Source organism: Camelus ferus, chromosome 20 (genome assembly GCF_009834535.1).
Source record: "Camelus ferus isolate YT-003-E chromosome 20, BCGSAC_Cfer_1.0, whole genome shotgun sequence".
Lineage (NCBI taxonomy): Eukaryota > Metazoa > Chordata > Mammalia > Artiodactyla > Camelidae > Camelus > Camelus ferus.
This window is the reverse complement of record NC_045715.1, coordinates 21978943-21999383: the sequence shown is the minus strand read 5'-3', so window position 1 is coordinate 21999383 and position 20441 is coordinate 21978943. Positions and strand designations below refer to the sequence as shown.

The window sequence follows — 20441 nt, the reverse complement described above, 5'->3', positions numbered from 1 at the left end:
CTGGAGCAGGGAGAGCTGGGGGAGGTCACCAGGTGGGGTCTGGGATTAGACACCAGAAGGGAAGGGGTTTATGGCTCGTTTTGCTTCTCACTCCATCTGTGTGTGTCTCTCTCGGGTACCAGGAGGCTTTCCGAAAGATTTCTCTTTGCTGACTACCGTCCGGACGCGCCCTGGCCTCCAGGCTCCCCTGTTGACACTCTACAGTGCCCAGGGTGTCCGACAGCTGGGCCTGGAGCTTGGCCGACCTGTCCGCTTCTTATATGAGGACCAGACCGGCCGGCCTCAGCCTCCAGCTCAGCCTGTCTTCCGAGGCCTCAGCCTAGCAGATGGCAAGTAAGTCAGTTTGCTCTTCTGGTCCATCTGGCCTATTCTTTCAGGAGCTCCCCTCTGGCCCTCACCCCCAGAACCCTCACTCCTTAATCTAGGAACCCCTGCCAATTCTTTGGGCCACAACTCACCCATTGCCCAAACTTCAGTCACTTCTAGCCCCCAGTTTGGACTTTAGAGTTTAAATCCTTGCCTGTAGTACTACCTTGTGTCTTGGGTGTGTTACTTGACTTTTCTGAGTCTCAGTTTGAAAAATAGAGATGATAGAATTGTGAGAATCAAAGGATAAAACTGTTGCATGGTTTCTGGTGCATCATAAGCACTCGATAAATGGTGGCTACTGTGATTGCTATTCTTGTTATCATTGGCTTGTCAACCCTTCCATCAGTTGCTCCCCAGCCCCCTTGACTTCCCCTCTTCAGTCAGTCACTTGAACCTCTCCCCCCGGCACACCATACCCCATGACCAGGTGGCACCGTGTGGCTGTGGCTGTGAAGGGCCAGTCTGTCACCCTCATAATTGACTGCAAGAAACGAGTCACCCGGCCCCTCCCCCGAAATGCTCAACCAGTATTGGATACCCTTGGAGTGATAATCTTTGGTGCTCGTATCTTGGATGAAGAAGTCTTTGAGGTAAGCAGAGCAATGAGAGCAAGGCGTGATTTCTCCTGTATCTTGTGTCCACTCCCCTTCTGACCTCAGTACTCCATCTTCCTATGCCCTAACCCTTCACTTTTTCCTCTCCTAAATTTCTATTTCCATTTCTTATTCGCAGGGCTAATTTTTTTCTATAGGAAAACTAAGTGCCCACTTATATGGCAGGATTGTCCACAGCCACTTATTCTGTCACTCAGTTTTCATTAATCCACCCATCCATCCATCCCTTCAATGGATTTATCTTTCCACCCATCCATTCGCCCTTCCATCCATTTACACACTCACCCACCTACTCAAGCATTCAGGCTTGTATCCTCCCACCCGCGCATTTTTCCCTTGCTCAGCCGTTCCCTTCCTTTAAATCACCTACCTATCCATTTATACTTCCATCCATTAACCCATCCATGCACCTATTCACTCATCCATCCACCCACCCACTCCATCTACCCATGTATGCATCCAGCCACCCATTTACCCACCCATCTCCTCACCCACCTACTCTCCATCCAGCCATTTATTCAATTCCATCCATCTAATCTGTTTCTGTCTACACTGTACCACCCATTTATGTACCCACCAATCCACCCATGGATACATTCATTCATTCACCATCCATCAACTCTCCCATTCAGTCATGCATTTGAGCCCCCATTCACCCACCTACTCACCCATCTATCTATCCATCCATCCACCCACCCAGCCAGTCAGTGTTTTCTGAATACCTGCTGGCCCAGTGCCAAGGAGAACACAGAAGAATAGTATAAGGTCTCTATCATCCCAAGGAGCTCCCAGTTCCACTCTAGAGATGAGACAGTATCCCCAAACTACAACACTATGCAGGGTGTGCTAAGCACCATGTGTGGGCACAAATAAATGCCACGGGAAGTCAGACATGGCTCCCCCCTCCGCCATTTCCAAAGGTCCTGAGAATTCTCACTGTTACTGCCATTGGAAACCAGAAACTCTGCAACTAAGGTTGGACCACGGTCTCCAGAAGCCTCTGAAAAAAGGCTCATGCATTACCACAGGGGCAGGGGATAGGCCAAGAGTTGAACTTAGAGTTGGAAGGCTTGAACTCTAGTTCTGACTGTACCACTTTGAGTGACTTTGGGTCAGTCATTACCTCTTTCAACTTTTATGGATGGAATGTGTTTGGAAAATGGGCATAAAGATCCTTGTCCTACTGACTTTCCCAGTTGTTGTGAAGGGATTATGAATGAGAAGATCCTTTGAAAACTGCAAAGAACTGTGCATGTGGGAAGGTTGATAATGACCTTCTCCATTATATCGTCTTACCTTAGATTGGCCTCCTACCCTGTGTCCCAGACTATACCCTTTGTCTTTCTAAAGCCCTCTCTGCCCTTCTCCATTGCTGTTCCTTCCTCTTGTCTTTGTAGGGTGATGTCCAGGAACTTGTCATTGTCCCGGGGGTGCAAGCTGCCTACGATTCGTGTGAACAGAAGGAGCTGGAGTGTGAGAGGGGTTGGAGAGAGAGACCTCAGAAACAACAGTCTCACAGATCCCAGAGATCTCCGAAGCAGCAACCATCAAGACTTCATAGGCCGCAAAACCAGGAACCCCAGCAGCAGGTGAGGGAGCTGCGCCAACCCCAACCTGCAGTACACCCCAGGGGGGGTGACACCCTCACATCTCCCCAGGGGAATTCCCCCAATGTTCCAGAGCTCCCCATCCTATTTTGGGCTCCTGTTCTCCCCTCCTTTTTGCCCCTCCCCAAACATCCCCTCTATTCTCATCACAACCCCCTCCTCCCAGTCCTCATTCATCAACCTTTTTATTTTCATTTAAAAATAAAAAGAGTCATTATAAAGAATTCGTGGCTGGGAACTGTGTCCCCTCCTTATGTCTCCTCTGCTAGTCTTCCTGGAACTGTGTCCTTGGGTTTTCCATGCCTTCCTTGAATTAAGAGATTGGGATACAGTGGAGGGTGGGAGTAAGACTTGGGGATGGAGGATGGGAGAGCAGAGGAGGGGAGAGACAGAAGCAGGGAGGAAGAAGCTGAAATGGTAAGACTTAGGAGGAGAAACGGGGAAGGAGTAGGCAGTAGAGGAAATCCCAAAGGAGGAGTGGGTCTGTGCAAGTGTGGATGTGGGGGCCGAGTCTCTGGCCCCTTGCATGTGGAGGTGCAGGATAAGGGGCTGTGGTGGGGGGAGGGGAAGGGAGACCCAGACTGGGTGGAATCTCGGCAGTTGGGTGGCAGATACGATCGGGGGTCAGTGGTCTGAAGATTGGAGGGTCAATCTCTTAATCATGTCTACTTCTGTCCCACATGCGGGACCCAATCCCACCCCTTTCTCACCCCTCCCCATCTTTCTCCTGATCCCTGCCCCTCCTTTCATCCCCAACTTCCACACCACTTCCTCATCTCCCCCCCATCCTTCCTCCCCCAACCCTCCCCTCCTCCCCACCTATTCCTCTGCCCCTTCCCTAACCCCAGTCTATTGAGTCTCTCTACTATGACTACGAGCCCCCCTATTATGATGTGATGACTGCGGGGACAACCCCTGATTATCAGGTAAACTTGAGGGACCCCCTTCCTTTCTTCCATTCCTCCCACCACCCCTTGCAAACACCTGTGATGTCTTCCTCCCCTCCGAAGGTGTGGGGAGAGCCACCTGATATTTAGATCATGGATGTTTCCTCACTGCCCCATCCCATGTCTCTCTGCTGCAGTGGCCTCCAAGCCCCAGCCACAGGGCTCCCCCTCCCCACAGGGGGCGTCGGACCCCTCCCCGAAAGCCTACCCCACCTGCCAAGAGGTCAGCGGCCCGGCAGGCATCCCCCTCACCAGGCCGGAGGTCCTCTCGAATTGGAGGTTCTAGCCCGGCCCGGGGCCAGCCTCCCCTCTCCCGGCACCCAGCTCGGCGGGCAGCTCCCCCCACTGCCCGGGGCCCCCCCAGGACCAGAGGCAGCAGTTACCGGCAGGTAGAGCTGGGGTATCCAGATCTCTGCCCCCAAACCTCTATGGCCTTGGAGATTCACTCTCCCCAGTCTGTCCCCCTTCCAAAGGGGCTGCAAGATCTGTGATTTCCCCCACCCCCCAGCACAGACAGACACAGCCCTCAGGGGGGACGAGGTGCTGCTTTGCCTCCCTTTCTGCTAACCTCTCTCCTTCCTTGCCACCCCATGCTACTCTTTTCCCCCCTCACTTCGGGTTAGGACCCCACCCCAGGTGGAGAGGAAGGAATCCTGGAGTCAAGCCCCTCGCCACCCCCTGAGGAGGTAACTCCATCCCCCTCCCTCATCCCAGCTGGGGGCTGTGGGTGTCTATGACCCACTTCCCTTGCCCCTTGCGTCTTGATGAATTAGCCCCTCCTCTGGCCGGAGGGCTCTTTGTCATGTCCATGTATGACCTTCTGTGTGGTCACTCAAGACCTATTGGTCTGTTTGTCCCCCTCAGTACAGCCATTTTTATTCCGTGTCCATGTCTCCTGCCAGGATTCTTTGATTCTGGAGTAACCTCCTCTCCCTGTTAGTGTCAAGTGGGTTTACTTTTGGTTCCCAGGAGCCATTTTCTGTCCAATGTGTCACTTTTTCTCTTCTCCCTGTCTTTCCATCCATTTCTTTAGTCATTCCTGGGCTCTTTTGTCTCTGATTATGTCCATGGGCTGTCCATTCATGTCCAGCCCTCCGGCCATTTTCTTCTTACCCATCATTCCTTCCACCCGGGCCCGTTTTCTGGACACCCCTCCTCATTTGGGGTCTTTGATGGCCAACCCCCTTCTATACAACTGCTCCCCTTGCTCTTCTTGGGAGGAAAACTCCTGTCCGAGTTACCCTCAGAATCCTTTGGGCTGGAGTTGTCACACTCTGGGGTCCAGGGAAAACCTCCTCTGGGCCCTAATGCCCCTGTCTACCCCCTATCTCCCCATCCCCGGGAAGGAGCAGACAGATCTCCAGGTCCCCTCCACAGCCGACAGGTTCCTGACAGAGGAATATGGGGAGGGTGGCACAGACCCCCCAGCAGGGCCCTACGATTACACCTATGGCTATGGGGACGATTATCGTGAGGAGACGGAGCTTGGCCCTGCCCTCTCTGCGGAGACAGCCCACTCAGGAGCCGTAAGTGAAAGGAGCTCCTCTTCCATTCTTGACCTCCAGTGGGAGCTACCAGAATTGCTTCCTATTGTTTTTTGTTTATTGTCTGTTGTCTGTGAACTACTTCCCATTGGTGGTTTGCCATTTTCTATTCACATAAGATGTGTCTGTTGCTTGAAAATATTACTTCCTGCCTTCCCTTGCCCAGTGACTTACTTACCCTGACTCCTTATGGATCCTTCTGTCCAGGGCAGTTGGTTTTGTTGTTGTTGTTTTATTCTATGGCCACTTCCTGTCTTTCTTGGACACTTCTTGTCTCAATCAAACTAGATTTAATAAAATTTTTGGTCAATAAGCCCCTACCTTGTGTCCATTTTCAGTCTGTCTCCATCATTTCTTCTTGGTCAAAACAATTTCTTATCCATGTTGCTGCCAGACAATGTAACTTCTTCTGTCAGATTTTCTAACCTACAGGCCACTTTCTGTCTGCCCCCTCCTGTCTTCTCCAGCCATGGCATCCATCCTGGTGACTGGATCAGATGGGACTGGAAGGGACTTATTATTTGTGTTTCAGCTCTAGTTTTTCATGCTGTCCTATACTTTGATAATAAGCCACTTCCTATGTGTCTCAGGTCATCCAAATCATAAAGTTTCCATTGTGGGCCTAGATATTTATCATGGCCACTTCCTGTGTGTACTAGCCTTGATATTTGTGTTTGCTGGAAGAATTGCCTTTAATTGTCATAATCCATTTCCAAGAAGCACTTTCTGTCTGCTTTGTGAATTTCTTTTCTCTCTTGGTCATGGTCACCATGTTGTTATTGAAGGTCCACTTCCTGGATCCTCTTTTCTTGATTGCTTCCTGTCTGTCCAACCACTTCCTGTTTATCCGGTTCATTTTCTAGCCATCTTGGCCATGTTTAATTTTTCTTGGCCCTGGTATCATTCTTGCTTCCAAATGTTTGTCTCTTTGTTCTGTCTCCCTTAATTGTGTCCCATGTTTTCAACCACTCCCTATCAGTGGGTATATTTCCTGTCTATTTCATTTCATCTTTTGCCTGCCTTGCAGTTGGAGCTGCCACCTCTACCCTGCTGACTCAGCCCACCTTCCCTTCTCTAATATTGCCACCTCTGACCCTCTGCTGCTTTCTGGAAATCTAGGGTCAGTGTGGGATATGGGAGAGTTTGGAAACTGATCATTATTGTTTGGTCAGGATGGAGGTAGAGGGGGGCATTTTGAAGGTCTTTGTTGAAGAGTGGGAGGTGCTGGAGGATATCCTCCCTTCTCTTTGTCCTTATCTTGGTTCTGGCTCCAGATTTGGGGGTGGGCATCTGAGTGGAAGAGAGGCTACTGGTGGGCTTGAAGTATACATGAGGGCCAGAAGAAGGGTGTAGCATCCTTGATGGGAGAGGAACTGGGAGGACTTGAGGGGCTCTGCTCTGGGACTTGAGTAACTGAGCCCAAGAGCTGTATTTTCCAAAAAAACAGTTATGAGGTCTAATTTTGGGATATCAGCGGGGACTGCTCTCCACATCTACTTAGAGTATGAATGTTTAACCTCTGGGGAGTTTTACTTGTGAACTCCTTGAAATTCTAAAGAAAATTTTTTGCATAAGGGCATACACTTTTTCTTTTCTGGAGAAAGTTTCCATAGATTATGACAGATTCTCATATGGATGCACGAGCTCCCCCAAACCCAAGTAAAACTCTATCCACAGTCTTAGAGAGATTCTTATTTGGTGAGTTGAAGGTGAGGAAGCTATGGTTTCTTAAGGTGATAAGGATTCCTGGGGTCAGAGGGAGTTTGGGGGATAAGGTATAGTCCTCCAGAAGAGGGTTTGGAGGGTTGGGGAGTTTGGAATCCCAGGAAGTGTCTGGGGACATTCTTGAGAGGTTCTCAGGGAGATGAGGAGATTGTGTTTGCTGAGGTGGGGCTGGGAATTGGGGGCTGGAGAGCCCTGAGGTCTCCCTTGCTAGACCTGGGAGGTCTGTGAAGATGGAGTCTTAGGGGAGGGCTGGGGGACTTGGAGGTAGGGTCAGAGAGGTCTCTAGAGGACCTGAGACTGCCACTGGGGTGGGGGCAGTGCTAGTGTCCTGGCTGCTCACAGGCCCCACTGGGGGTTACATGTGTGTCTCCCTCAGGCTGCCCGTGGACCCCGGGGGCTGAAGGGAGAGAAGGGGGAGCCTGCAGTGCTGGAACCTGTAAGTCACCCTGGTCACTGAGCGGAGGGCAGTGGGAAGAAGGGAAGGAGGTGGGGGTGCTAGCCCTATAGCCTCTCACTTTTAACCTTTGACTCCACAGGGCATGCTGGTGGAGGGGCCCCCTGGTCCAGAAGGCCCTGCGGTGAGTTCTAGCTGTGACCCATTTGCCTCCATTCTTTTCACAGAGACGATGCCTACACATTCATCTGTACCTTCCCCACATATGCCCAGGCCTTCTTCTTAGAACCCCGGAACATCCTTCCAATCAAAGCTTCCCAGATTCCCAGATCTCTTCTGTAGAGACCACCCCTCAATCACATAACTGTCTTCTATCTGAGTGCCCACACCCTATCCCCTCTTCTTTTGTTCTTCAGGGATTGACTGGTCCCCCTGGCATACAAGGCAATCCAGGCCCAGTTGGAGACCCTGGCGAGAGGGTATGACAGCGTCCTGTGTGTGGTGGGGAGGTCTGCAGAGGAGCCACTAGTACCCAGTGCGGGTACCATGCTCAGTAATTTCTCATTATCTGGCTGATTAATGAGTGAGGGGCTGTTGTGCCCCCCAGCACCCAGAGAAGAGGGCAGACTCTGGTTGGGGAGGGGAGTAGTCTGATGTCTCACCATCATTTTTCTCCATGGGGGTGTGGGGAAAGCTCGGGAAAGATCTGAGGTCTACATTTATTCTGTTGAGGAGGGTTTCAAAATGATGCCAGGACCCTAACAACCCCCTATCTGTCACCCTATCCTCATCTCTCCTTCCTCCAGGGTCCCCCCGGCCGAGCAGGGCTCCCTGGATCAGATGGGGCCCCTGGCCCTCCCGGCACAGCCTTTATGCTCCCAGTGAGTGTCTTCTGAGTTCTGGAATGGGGTGAACGGGGGGGAGAGCAGGGGAATTGTGTTGTGTCACCAAGAACCACAAGGTCAGGAAAGCTAAGGAGGAGTTTCTAAAGGCCATCTGCCCGAAGAGTTTGATCTTGGAGGTAGAATGTTTAGGGCCTCATTAGATGACCTAGAACCAAATATAGATCTTCTAGAACCAAACTTGGATCATCTAGAATTGGGCAGAAAATACTAAATTTCAGGGGGTCTAGAACCAAAGAAGAGTCTTTTGAGAAGCAGAAGCCAGAGTGGGGGAAGAGGACAGGACTTGAGTTTCTGAAAGCTTCTAAATGATTATCTGGGACCCATGGGAGATGCTGGAGGAGTGCATGGGGGAGATAGTGTCCCAGAACCTGGGAGATGGGGCACAAATGCTGAACAACACCTCTGGCTGGGACGATCAAACGGATTTCCTGGAAGAACCTGGGTCTTTTCTCCTTGCCTCACAGTTCCGGTTTGGCAGTGGCGGGGGTGACAAGGGCCCCGTGGTGGCGGCCCAGGAGGCTCAGGCCCAGGCAATTCTGCAGCAGGCACGGGTGTGTAGGGTGGAAGGGATCTTGGTGGAGGGAGGGGCGTGGTGGGAAAGGGAAGACTCTAGGAGAGGGTGGAAGTGTAGGCTGGGGTGAACATAGGGCAGAGGAAGGTCTGGATCTGTCTGGGGCTGAGAGGGAGGTTTGGGAGCATATGGGGCAGTGGAATGAAGACTAGGAGTGTGAGAGTGAATTTGGAAGGTGAACTGGGGTTGGGGGCTCTCCAGCTGCCTCTGCCTCAGCTCTGCTGTCTCCCTGGCCCCCTAGCTGGCACTCCGTGGACCCCCTGGCCCCATGGGATACACAGGCCGCCCTGGACCCTTGGTGAGTGAGTGGGGTGCTGAGACAGGGGATCCTTTATGTGGGGGGGCTATGGATAGTTCTGGAAAGGGACCAAGTTGAAGGTTATTTTGCTCCTTTGGGGGAGGGCTTTGAGGCCACTGATGGGTGTGTCCTTCGGCATAGCCACCCTCTCTTCTCTCTCACAGGGACAACCTGGGAGCCCTGGCCTGAAAGGAGAATCTGGAGACCTAGGACCTCAGGTGACACCCCCCACCCACCCACATGACCCCCAGCCCAGTGCCGCCTCCTCTGTCTATGCCCACTAACTCTGCCCCCAACCTCTGCCTCACAGGGTCCCAGAGGACCTCAGGGCCTCACAGGCCCTCCCGGAAAGGCTGGGCGAAGGGTAAGTGACCCAGGGGTAGGGTGGGTGTGGGTAGAAGATGGGAGATGGGGCACGGGGTGTAGAGCGCTGTGCCCCTGCTTTCTCTGACACTTCCCCTGCACCCCCAGGGCCGAGCGGGTGCTGATGGAGCCCGAGGGATGCCTGGAGAACCTGGAGTGAAGGTAACAGGCTTGGGCCCCTCTCTGATGCCCGTAGCTCCCAGCCCCACCTGAGCTCATTCATTTTCTGGGGATAACCGAGTCCCCCAGTTCCCTCCCCACTCAGGACGCAACAGGGAGAAGAGGCGTGGGAAAGGGGCTGGGACCTCACCTGGGCTGCCCTTCTTCTCCCTAGGGCGACCGAGGTTTTGATGGACTCCCAGGGCTACCTGGGGAGAAGGGACACAGGGTGAGTATATCGAGGATGGAGGGTGCTGGGGTGAGGGGGCAGATCTTCTGTGGAGGGGAGCGGAAGTAGGATGTCAAGACAAGGGAAGGAAGCTGAGGGTCCCAGTGGGAGCTCAGGGAATGAAATTAGTTGGTTAATTGAAGACGATCATGTCTGCCATGCTGGGGACTCTGCGACCCCTCTTACCTGTTTGCCCATTTTTCAGGGTGATACTGGTGCCCAGGGCCTTCCTGGGCCTCCTGGTGAGGATGGAGAGCGGGTGAGTGTCGTGCCCAGGACAGGGGCTTGGTATGGGTGAGGTCTGGAAGGTGAGGCTGCTTCACCATGTCCTCCTCCTCCAGGGAGACGATGGGGAGATTGGACCTCGGGGGCTGCCTGGAGAGTCGGTGAGTTGTGGGGTTTGGGTTGAGGGGCCTGGTTCTGAGTATGCCGGAAAGGGACACATTTTCTCTCACCCATGTATGCCCTCTCTTCCCCTCACCTGAATGCAGGGACCTCGAGGTCTCCTTGGCCCCAAAGGCCCACCTGGGATTCCTGGACCCCCGGTAAATGACTGTCCCTGACTTCTGACCCTGCCCTCATCAACTCTCTACCTTTCCTAACCCTTCTAGCTCCTCCTCCCCGGCCCCCACCTAACCCCACTTCAGCCTTCACCCTCAGGTGCCCTCGCAGGGCCAGATGGTGCAGTGCACCACAGGCTCTGAGCATACTAAAAAAAAATCTTCAAGGAAAACAAAACAAACCCCCACAAACCCACAGACCCACGCCCTGTGGATCTGGGCTGGCTCTATTTGCTTAGGTTTGGGATGAATTGGAGGTCTGACCGCTGTGCGCCCGCCCCATCCCACCCTCTGGAATGGCCGGGTCTCACAGAAACCACAGGTCCCTCCAGGGCCCAGGCCTGCTTTCCAGCCTGATCACGCCCCTCTCATGTTTCAGGGAGTCCGAGGCATGGATGGTCCCCATGGTCCCAAAGGAAGCTTGGTGAGTGTTGGCATGGAGACCCCACTGACCCTTAGCCTCTGGGGTCTCTGACAAGATCCTGTTCCCTTGCCACCATTTTGACCCCCTGCCTGCTTCTGGTTTTTGCCCTCTTGCTGTCCCTGCTGGGACTCAGCTTTCTGCCCTGTTTCTTCTGTCAACATCTCCTTCTGACCCCTGCCCATGGCCTGTTTCTAGGGTCCCCAGGGAGAGCCAGGCCCTCCTGGACAGCAGGGCACTCCTGGGACCCAGGTGAGTGGTCCTGTCCACCCCCTCCCCAATGTTAGTGACTTCCCTTGGGCTTCCACAGTGGGTCAGACCCTGGATGGGGAAAGGAAATTAAGGGTCTCAAGCCTTTGCTGCTCATGTTCTGAATGGGGGACGCTGGCTTGGGGAGAGAGAGGCCCACCCCTGGGGGACCTCTGTGACTTCTCTCTCCCTGTGTTTAGGGTCTGCCCGGGCCCCAGGGTGCCATTGGCCCTCATGGAGAGAAGGTAAGTGACTAAGTGATCTGTGGGACAGTGGATATGCCAAGGCAGGGTGTAGAGGTGTCTCAAATGTCTGGCTGGGACTTTTGACATGTTCAGACCTGACCCCTCTGGTGACCCTGGGCCTCCTCATCTTCTTGCAGGGTCCTCGAGGGAAACCAGGGCTCCCTGGCATGCCCGGCTCAGATGGGCCCCCGGTAAGTGGGTCCCCACTGCTTAATACAAATTCCCCTTGACCCTCCACCCCCAAGAATGACCTCCAAATGCCTTCAGTGAGTATCTGTACTGTGTGTCCCTTGCACTGGGAGGTCACTGGTGGTGCCCGCCAATGGTCCAACAGTTTCATTAGGTCACGGGGGCATTTGGGCTGGAGTGTAGGGAGGGGCTGCAGGGACAGGGACAGGGGTCAGCGGTCAGGTTGTCTTTCCTCTACCCCCAGGGTCACCCCGGCAAAGAAGGTCCCCCTGGAACCAAAGGAAACCAGGTGAGATCGTCCATGCCTCCTTTCACCCTCAAAGGGTTCCCACGCAGACCTGAGCCTCAGAGTCCCTGGGATTTCCTTGTCTCGTCACATGGCTCTGACAGTCCCTCGGTCCCACACCCTGTAACCCTGTCCGGACTTGTGTTGTCGTTTCCCTTTCTCCCACCCCCTGGGACTCCTACAGTGATACCCTGAGACCCCTTTATAGATGCCTCTCTTTCTTCTTCCAGGGTCCATCTGGACCTCAGGGTCCTCTGGGATACCCGGGACCTCGAGGTGTCAAGGTAACGGACCACCTGGCTGAGAGATAAAGACTGAGGTCAGGGGACCCAGCTGGGGTCTCTGGAGCTTGGTCCTTCCAGCCCAACCTCCCTTTCTAATCTCTCTGTCTCTATCCCCGTTCTGATTTTAGGGTGTGGATGGAATTCGGGGTCTGAAGGGTCACAAAGGTGAAAAGGTGAGCAGTGTTTCCCTGACTTCCCAGCACTCCTGCCCTGCCCCACTCCCACCTTTCTGCCCGTCTCTTCCTTCCTCCCTTCCCGCCAGCCTGCTCAGCTTTGCCCTCCAGCTCCTAAAATCTACCCTTCCACCCACATTCTCTGAAATCCTCCATTTTCACGCCCTGACCCTCCATCATCTGTGGTTTCCTCTCACCCCCTGTCTTTCTCAGGGCGAGGATGGCTTTCCTGGATTCAAAGGTGACATGGGTGTGAAAGGCGACAGGGTGAGTAGAAACCCCCACCCTGGACCCCCAACTCTAAGTGCTAATGATCCTCCCTTTTGGACCCCCCAACTACCAGCCTGTCCCTTGATACCCCAGACTCCCCTGCTCCCTTTAGAGCCTGGTCCTAGCAGGAACACAGCGCCACAGTCTGGTCCCACCGGCTCTCCAATCACAACGCTCTCCTGCCCCTGGGGCCTCCCTGAGTGACTTCTGGGACCCTCACCAAACCCACTTGGCCTTTCTGGGGCCTGTCTCTCCTCTCAGGGCCCAGCCCCCACCCCCAGTCCCTGTCCTTCATCTCTCTAACTCTCTCACCCAGGGCGAGGTTGGAGTTCCTGGTGCCAGGGGAGAGGATGGTCCTGAGGGGCCAAAGGGACGCACCGGACCCACCGGAGACCCTGGGCCTCCTGGGCTTATGGGCGAGAAGGTGATGGGGGATGAGGGATCTGTGTCCACATGCTCTAGGGCATGGAGGGGATGGGGGTCTGGGCACCGGGATCAGGGTGGTTATGGGGGTGCCAATGGCTGAGGTCAGCAAGTCAATCGAAGATGACCATGCATTAATTATGCTCCTCCCTGTGTATACAGCACCTCCAGGACACTGGGTGAAGGGGGCATACATAAGAAATCAAGGAAAAGTCCCTGCCATGAAGAGTTTACAACAGATAGATGGGGACAAGGCATAGTGGCCATCAGAGGGTACCTGTTGCAAAGCAGAATAAAAATGTGTCAATTCAGCACAGCAGGGGTTCTGAGAAGGAAGAGAGTCAGAGAGGAGGTGGGCTCTGAGATCTTCAGCACTAACCCTCCCCAGGCCCTTACTGTGTGTGGCACTGGGCTGACTTGCCATATCAATCCTGTGGGGTGGGTGCCCTTGCAGTCCTGTTTTGCAGAGGTTTTGCAGAGGCACCAGGAGGTTAAGATGTTTCTTAATCTCTCAACTAGTGAGGGGCAAAAGCCAAGGTTTGAGCCCAAGCAGTCAGGCTGCAGAATCCTTGCTCCCAACTTCCGCTCTACAGCTGTCTTCACAAGACAGGCCCTGAAGCATCGGGAGGCAGGGGGTGCATGGCGGGAAGCTGGGCAGTGCAGAGCTGAGCCAAGGGGTGGAGGCCATGTGGGGCCTGCAAAGGGACTGGTCCCAGTGGAGCAGGAGTGTGTGCTGGGGAAGATGGAGCTGAGGTTGACAGGTAGGAAGGGATGAGATCACAGCACCTTCAGGACCTGATGGAGCTGCAGACATTAAGGAGGCGAGATTCCAGCACCAGAGTTGCAGAAAATCCACTTTCAGGAAAGAGAGATTACAAACGCCAGGCAGCCCGTGGAGGGGCGGGAAATGAGGGGCCAGTGGCTAGGGGTTTGGTAAGGAGTGTTGCTGGGTGGGGGCTGGGTCCCACCTCTGAGTGTTGGGGTCTCCAGGGATGAAGGAGGATCCTCTCGCTCCTAATTGCCCTCTGTCCCTCCACAGGGCAAGCTGGGTGTTCCCGGTCTGCCTGGCTACCCCGGACGCCAGGGTCCCAAGGTGATGCAATGCCCCTTTTGTGCGCCTCCTCCTTCTCCCTTCCCTGACTCCTAACTGCGGGAAGCACAGACTGACAGAGCAGTGGGGGACCCTGGGGAGAATTTAGCCAACTCCTATTCTACCCGTGAGGGGACAGAGGCCCAGAAAGCACCAGGGTTTGTCCAAGGACACCTAGTTATTGGCAGGGCTTGGGTCTCCCACACCACTGCCTCCATCACCTCTCCTGACCCCCTGCGCCCTTCTTAGGCCCTCCCCTTTCATGACTTCTCAAGTTTTCTCCTCTTCATCCTCACCAGGGGTCCCTGGGATTTCCTGGTTTTCCTGGAGCCAGTGGAGAGAAGGGAGCCCGGGTAAGCTGGGGGAAGAGAAGGGGTGCACAGGGAGGGGTGGCTCTGTAGGGGCCCTTGGGTAATGTGTTGTCTCTGCTTCATTCCCCAGGGCCTGTCAGGGAAATCAGGGCCTCGGGGAGAGCGGGGCCCCACGGTGAGTACAGCGGGGAGAGACATGCAGCTCAAGATGCAAAAGGGTGCCTTGGGGTTTTTCTGGCAACTCCCTTCTCCTTTCTCTAGGGTCCACGGGGCCAGCGGGGACCCCGAGGTGCCACTGGGAAGTCTGGAGCTAAGGTTAGTGGGCTTGGCCGGGCTCCATTCTCCATCCGCCTCGTAGCCCAGTGCTGCTCAACTCCTCCGGCCTTGGAGACAGCTAGAAGGTGGCTCCTCCCATTCTTTGTTTCCCCCACAGGGAACATCGGGCGGTGATGGCCCCCATGGGCCCCCTGGAGAGAGGGTGAGTGTGGCTTGAGCCTCCTGTCCCCCAGAGCTCCCCAGGGAGCCCAAGTGGAGCCAGCTCCCTCTCACCTCAGGGAGGAGGCTGTGTCCCCTGCCCAGTGCCCCTCCCCATTCTCTTAACTCAACTCAGCTCTGTCTCTAGGGTCTCCCTGGACCTCAGGGCCCCAACGGATTTCCTGGCCCCAAGGGACCTCCGGTAAGCTGACCTATGACCTCTGATCCGCCTTGGTTCTGTGAGTCCTTTTCCCCATCCCCCTTCCCAACTGGGAGTTCATCTGACATCTGAACTCCTTCCAGGGTCCCCCTGGGAAGGACGGGCTGCCAGGACATCCAGGCCAGAGAGGAGAAGTGGTAAGTGATACCCCTGGGCTCTCAGACCCTCCAGCTCCAGAGCTGTCCAGAAGGCCTGCCAGGAAAGTTCTCCTGGCAGAGTGGAGAGCATCCTGGCACTGCTCAGACCACAGCCAAGGACTGGGTGGTGACCCTGCCCTTACCCTGGGACCCTGAGAGCCAGCACCCAGCGTCCACGCTTGACCATGTGTTCTGAGGGCCTCTCCTCTCTTCTTCCCTCAGGGTTTCCAAGGGAAGACTGGCCCCCCCGGCCCCCCAGGAGTGGTAGGACCCCAGGTACGTGTGCCCGCTGGAGAGAAGGTCTCCAGGCCCTGGAGTTAGTCTATCTGCCTCTCTCTTTTCCCTTTTCCCAATCACATGCCCCTGCCTCTCCTTTGCCTGACCTGGAGCCCTGGGGCTGGGTGAATGGTGGGGGCTGGGATTTGGAGCAGGGATCCCAAATATCAGACTGTTTCCTGGACCAGTTCTCATCTTCTCGCATCTTGGAAAAGAGGAGTTTCCCCAGCAGGGAAGCAAGGTGGTGTAGCTACTACTCCACACTGGGGAATTAAAACCAGAACAGAGGCCTAGGAGAAACCCAGGAAGCCCCCAGGAGCTTTGGGGCAGACATAAAGGGGTTCTAGAGGGGTATTTTAAGGTGGCCAGAGTGAGGTGGAGGGTCTGAGATTGGAGTCTCTGCCTCTTTCCCAGGGAGCTGCAGGGGAAACTGGGCCCATGGGGGAGAGAGGTCACCCAGGACCGCCCGGCCCCCCTGGAGAGCAGGGACTGACTGGGATAGCTGGAAAAGAAGGAACAAAGGTCAGTAAGGGGCTCGGCAGAGGGGAACTTGGGGGACCAGGGTTGGGGTGCTGAAGGAAACAGGCAGTTGGGGATTTGAGGGGGGCTGAGATCTTTCTGCTTGGTTTGGGAGCATGCTGTGGTTCATCACTTTTGTTTCCTTTTAGGGTGACCCTGGTCCCCCTGGGGCCCCAGGGAAGGACGGTCCTGCTGGTCTAAGGGGCTTCCCAGGAGAAAGAGGCCTCCCTGGCACTGCCGTGAGTGTGACCCCACCTGACTGCCTGTAACAAGTCACCCTGCATCCTGGCACCCCTCATCGTCACCCCCACTCCCATCTCCCCGACCTTCATCCTTCCCTGCATGTCTCCTGGACCCCATGCCTGTGGTGTCCCACCTTCCTGTCTCATGTCTGTTGTCTCCAACCTCTGGTTCATAGGGTGGAGCTGGTTTGAAAGGGAATGAAGGTCCGGCTGGTCCCCCTGGCCCTGCAGTGAGTCCAGGGTCCCTGAAAGGCAGAGGGGAATGAGGAAAGAGGATGGGTGAGGGAGGATGGAGAGGGGCATCTGGATTTAGGCAGGGCTGTGGGACCGGGCAGAGGGAGTCCAGGGTCCGTCATGATGCACCTGATTTGGGGCTATTCCCCTGGGACCCATGGTCAGGGGTCTGCTGGCATGGGTAGGCTGTGGGCTCCTTGAGGGTCTGACTCCATCTCCTGTCTCAGGGCTCCCCTGGGGAGCGAGGTTCAGCAGGATCTGGAGGACCCATTGGCCCCCCAGGGCGCCCAGGACCTCAGGGCCCCCCTGGAGCTGCAGGAGAGAAAGGTGTCCCGGTAAGTGTGGGTCCCAGGGAAGATACCTGGGAGGGGCCTGTGAGCTGATGGGTTACGGAGGGTTTTCTGTAGGGCTGTTTGAGGGTGAGGGCCATCTCTAGGTCATGACTTCTTTCTTCATTTCCCACAGGGTGAGAAGGGCCCCATTGGTCCAACTGGCCGTGATGGGGTTCAGGGTCCGGTGGGGCTTCCTGGTCCTGCTGGACCCCCAGGTGTGGCAGGAGAGGATGGAGACAAGGTGAGGAAACCCACAGACCTATGCCTCCATCTTCTTTCTGGATGAGATCTCTGATCTGGTCATGGTCCCCGATCCCTGTCTCATTCTCCCCAGCCCACCCCCTCCTTTCTCTAATATCTCACCTGCCTTCTCCTCCCAGGGTGAGGTGGGAGACCCTGGACAGAAGGGCACTAAAGGGAACAAGGGTGAACATGTAAGTGTCCACTCCTCTGACTTCTCACCTCTGGCCTTTAACCTCATTCTCACTTTGTCTCTCCCCTTGTCTTGGTACCTCTGACTCTTCTTTCTCCTCTAGGGCCCTCCTGGACCCCCTGGACCCCTCGGTCCTGTGGGGCAGCCCGGAGCAGCGGTGAGTGCTGGTGCGCCATCCGCAGCCTCTGCTCTGCCCTCAGTTCCCCTCTGCCCTTGGGCTTGGGGGTGGGAGTTGGGGACTCTTGGCCTGGTGCCTGGCTCTGTGTGGGGTTTGTAGCTAGAAAACACCTGACCCATGACCATCTCCATGTCCTTGTCCCTGCCCTCCTCCCACCTCAGGGAGCAGATGGGGAGCCTGGAGCTCGGGGTCCCCAGGGGCATTTTGGAGCCAAAGGTGATGAAGGAACAAGAGGATTCAATGGGCCCCCAGGACCCATTGGTCTACAGGTGAGTTGGGGTGGAGACGGGCTGAGCGGTGGGGTCACAATGGAGTTGATGTCTGCCTGGGCCTCCCACCAGCCGCCAGCTCCCTGCTGATGAGGACTGGGGAGATGGGGGCAGAGGACTGGGGAGGTGGGGGGCATGTGGGATCTGAGGGGGACGGAACTGGGGTGTCCATCTGCCTAGGGCTGTGCTTAAGGTGGTTTGGTCACCTGGGTCTGTGCTGTGTATACCCGTGCAGGGTTTGCCAGGCCCCTCAGGAGAGAAGGGAGAAACAGGAGACGTGGGCCCTATGGTGAGTGTGACCCCATTGATGGAGCGTGACCCCTACTGATTCCAGCCCCACCTACTAGCCACCCTCCTGCCCATCTATCCCCCACCCCAAAAGTCCACTGCTACTGACCCCACAGCAGCCTGCATGCTTGCTGTTCCTTGGCCTGGCTGTCCCCTTCGCTCAGGAACCTCTGCCTCCCCCAACCCTCCGCTGTTCATGTGCATCCATCTGTCTCCTCCCACTTCCCTTCTCCATATCCCTGTGTCTGTTTCTCTCCAGGGACCACCCGGCCCCCCAGGACCTCGAGGCCCAGCTGGACCCAATGGAGCTGATGTGAGTCCTCTCAGCCCCTTGTCCCTTCAGATAAATGTGGTCAGTCCTCTGCTTCACTTTCCTCAGACTATAAACTCTCACCTCAGGGGCCACGGGAAGCTGCTGGACCCTGGGAAGGCCTCCCACTGTCCGTGACCTCAGGCCCTCATTCAGGCTCTGCCCGTCGGCAGGGTACCTCCTCCCCTAAGCAATGATTCCTGTTTCTGTTCCTCCTCCAGGGTCCACAAGGTCCCCCAGGAGGTGTTGGGAACCTGGGTCCCCCTGGAGAGAAGGTACTAGGAAAGGACAAATGGATGGTTTGGGTCGGGGAATGAGGGTTGGACTTCTGCCAGTTTTGGTGGGGCAGAGTCAAAGGGGAGTGAAATGGGAGAGTATCAGGATTTTGTTGAGGGGGAGGAGGTTTTTGACCCCCTGTCTCCTTGCAGGGGGAGCCAGGAGAGTCAGGATCTCCTGGAGTCCAGGGCGAGCCAGGTGTCAAGGTGAGTAGTAGCTCTGAAGCCCCACTCTCCAACCCCCTTCACCCCCTCAATCCCACTCCCACTTTTCCTCTGACCTCCTGGAGCTGGAACTCCTCCAAAGCCCAGGAGTCTGCTCCCAGCCATTCTCTGTGACACCTGGTCCCTGGATCTGAGGGAGCCCTGCCCCCTCTTTCCTTGAAGGAAAGAGGGGCCAGGGATTCCCGCTATGGGCTTGACTTTCTGTGTGCACCCCAATGTCACTGAGGAGGTGAGGGGGAGGCTGAAGGTGTCTTGGAGGCAGGGGCTGCATCCTTGATTTTCAAGACCCCTTTGGGACCATCTGTACCCTCCACTCATCCTCCAGGGTCCACGCGGGGAGCGTGGGGAGAAAGGAGAGTCAGGGCAGCCAGGAGAGGCGGGACCACCAGGGCCTAAAGGCCCCACCGGCGATGATGGCCCCAAAGGGAACCCTGTGAGTTTGTGAGGAGGGCCCTGTGAATGGGAGACCTGGGAATACGGGTGTGTGTGAGTGTGAGGATCTTGGAGTTTGGGGAGCCCGAGAGTGTGGGGAATACCTGGGAAATAGGCTTTGGGAATGAGGTCTCCTGGGAGGGATGTATGGGGTCTAGGATACGAGAGAGAGAAAAGGAGAAAAAGCTCTCTAGTTAAGGACCTGAAAGCATTACACAGCATGCAGTGTATGAGGTGGGGAAAGGGGGTGCAGGGAACCCTCTTCCTTGGGTGGTGCAGGTGGGCACTGCCTGTAGAGGGGGAGAGTGTGGCCTGTGCCTGTGGGGGTTTGTTTTGGCTCTGGGTGGGCTTAGGGGGCTGTGACCCTGACCTTGATTTCCCTCTGGATTAGGGTCCTGTTGGTTTTCCTGGTGACCCTGGTCCTCCTGGAGAAAGTGGACCTCGGGTGAGTCTAACACAGGGAGGGGAAGGGTACAATGAGGTTCTCTGATGGGCATGCATGTGGGAACCGGGGGTATGGCAGGGCAGGTGGAGGGATGGGAGGATTGGCAGCTTTGGGGGTGATGCCAACCAGGTCAGGGGCCCCCCTCTGACCTTGCTTCATCCCTGCAGGGCCAGGATGGTGCTAAGGGTGACCGTGGAGAGGACGGAGAGCCAGGACAGCCTGTGAGTGACCGGTGTCCCCTCTCTCACTACTGAGCCCAGGCCTTCAGACCCATTCTCCCTCTTCTGTGCCCCACTCCCCAGGGGATCCTCACCCACCCCTATTGCTCCCTCCACAGGGGTCCCCTGGTCCCACTGGGGAGAATGGACCTCCTGGACCACTTGGAAAGCGGGTAAGCGAGGTGGACACCTGGGACCTTGAGAGGCAGTCCTGGGGCAGGCTGGATGGAGGTTGGGGCAATGGCAGGTGGGCGGGTAGGGAGATGCCTGGTGTCCAGGTTGTCCTTGGGTGAGGTGCGTTATGTGCGTGACCATGTGTGTTTGTACCTGTGCTGTGTATATTTTGGTATGTTCTGTAAGTTTTCTGTGTTCTTGCCAGGGGTGGTGGTGTGTATTGACCAATCAGGATGGACACTGAGGGAAGGGACTGGCTATCCTGGGGACCCCTGCTGGGCCAGGGATTAACCCTTTGGTTGCTGGGTAGGAGGTGAGGTCCTAGGCGGTGTGTTGACAAGAGGCTCTTCACCAAATGCACAGAGCTAGCCAGCATTTTAATAGCTGGTACCGCTGTACCAGCTCTCACATCTGTGAGTTGGCCTCTGGGATTGTGCCTGTGCGTGCACGGAGGGGTGTGTGTGTGTGTGTGTGTGTGTGCACCAAGAGGACAGGAAGGGGGAGGGGGTGAGCCTGACTGTTACTGCTGCTTCC

At 55.7% G+C, this 20441-nt stretch overlaps 1 protein-coding gene across 4 annotated transcripts in view; it reads left to right on the top strand.

Moving 5' to 3' along the window:
* Nucleotides 1-20441, top strand: part of COL11A2 (collagen type XI alpha 2 chain) — a 29849-nt gene that overhangs the window by 4008 nt on the left and 5400 nt on the right. Inside the window, exons 4-55 of one of the 4 annotated variants that reach the window (XM_032462787.1) lie at nucleotides 123-333; nucleotides 797-959; nucleotides 2381-2572; nucleotides 3439-3516; nucleotides 4161-4223; nucleotides 4884-5063; nucleotides 7183-7242; nucleotides 7343-7384; nucleotides 7617-7679; nucleotides 8007-8081; nucleotides 8570-8656; nucleotides 8918-8974; nucleotides 9139-9192; nucleotides 9285-9338; nucleotides 9446-9499; nucleotides 9672-9725; nucleotides 9931-9984; nucleotides 10067-10111; nucleotides 10217-10270; nucleotides 10665-10709; nucleotides 10905-10958; nucleotides 11156-11200; nucleotides 11338-11391; nucleotides 11634-11678; nucleotides 11906-11959; nucleotides 12088-12132; nucleotides 12346-12399; nucleotides 12719-12826; nucleotides 13865-13918; nucleotides 14215-14268; nucleotides 14357-14401; nucleotides 14488-14541; nucleotides 14660-14704; nucleotides 14849-14902; nucleotides 15004-15057; nucleotides 15280-15333; nucleotides 15748-15855; nucleotides 16002-16091; nucleotides 16271-16324; nucleotides 16556-16663; nucleotides 16794-16901; nucleotides 17041-17094; nucleotides 17197-17250; nucleotides 17433-17540; nucleotides 17776-17829; nucleotides 18088-18141; nucleotides 18360-18413; nucleotides 18567-18620; nucleotides 18964-19071; nucleotides 19462-19515; nucleotides 19683-19736; nucleotides 19853-19906. In XM_032462787.1, coding sequence (XP_032318678.1) covers nucleotides 123-333; nucleotides 797-959; nucleotides 2381-2572; nucleotides 3439-3516; nucleotides 4161-4223; nucleotides 4884-5063; nucleotides 7183-7242; nucleotides 7343-7384; nucleotides 7617-7679; nucleotides 8007-8081; nucleotides 8570-8656; nucleotides 8918-8974; nucleotides 9139-9192; nucleotides 9285-9338; nucleotides 9446-9499; nucleotides 9672-9725; nucleotides 9931-9984; nucleotides 10067-10111; nucleotides 10217-10270; nucleotides 10665-10709; nucleotides 10905-10958; nucleotides 11156-11200; nucleotides 11338-11391; nucleotides 11634-11678; nucleotides 11906-11959; nucleotides 12088-12132; nucleotides 12346-12399; nucleotides 12719-12826; nucleotides 13865-13918; nucleotides 14215-14268; nucleotides 14357-14401; nucleotides 14488-14541; nucleotides 14660-14704; nucleotides 14849-14902; nucleotides 15004-15057; nucleotides 15280-15333; nucleotides 15748-15855; nucleotides 16002-16091; nucleotides 16271-16324; nucleotides 16556-16663; nucleotides 16794-16901; nucleotides 17041-17094; nucleotides 17197-17250; nucleotides 17433-17540; nucleotides 17776-17829; nucleotides 18088-18141; nucleotides 18360-18413; nucleotides 18567-18620; nucleotides 18964-19071; nucleotides 19462-19515; nucleotides 19683-19736; nucleotides 19853-19906 — 3728 coding nt within the window. Of the gene's footprint in view, nucleotides 1-122; nucleotides 334-796; nucleotides 960-2380; nucleotides 2573-3438; nucleotides 3517-4160; nucleotides 4224-4883; nucleotides 5064-6102; nucleotides 6202-7182; nucleotides 7243-7342; nucleotides 7385-7616; nucleotides 7680-8006; nucleotides 8082-8569; nucleotides 8657-8917; nucleotides 8975-9138; nucleotides 9193-9284; nucleotides 9339-9445; nucleotides 9500-9671; nucleotides 9726-9930; nucleotides 9985-10066; nucleotides 10112-10216; nucleotides 10271-10664; nucleotides 10710-10904; nucleotides 10959-11155; nucleotides 11201-11337; nucleotides 11392-11633; nucleotides 11679-11905; nucleotides 11960-12087; nucleotides 12133-12345; nucleotides 12400-12718; nucleotides 12827-13864; nucleotides 13919-14214; nucleotides 14269-14356; nucleotides 14402-14487; nucleotides 14542-14659; nucleotides 14705-14848; nucleotides 14903-15003; nucleotides 15058-15279; nucleotides 15334-15747; nucleotides 15856-16001; nucleotides 16092-16270; nucleotides 16325-16555; nucleotides 16664-16793; nucleotides 16902-17040; nucleotides 17095-17196; nucleotides 17251-17432; nucleotides 17541-17775; nucleotides 17830-18087; nucleotides 18142-18359; nucleotides 18414-18566; nucleotides 18621-18963; nucleotides 19072-19461; nucleotides 19516-19682; nucleotides 19737-19852; nucleotides 19907-20441 lie in introns of those variants that run through there. The other 3 variants (XM_032462788.1, XM_032462789.1, XM_032462790.1) reach the window with 3 other exon arrangements.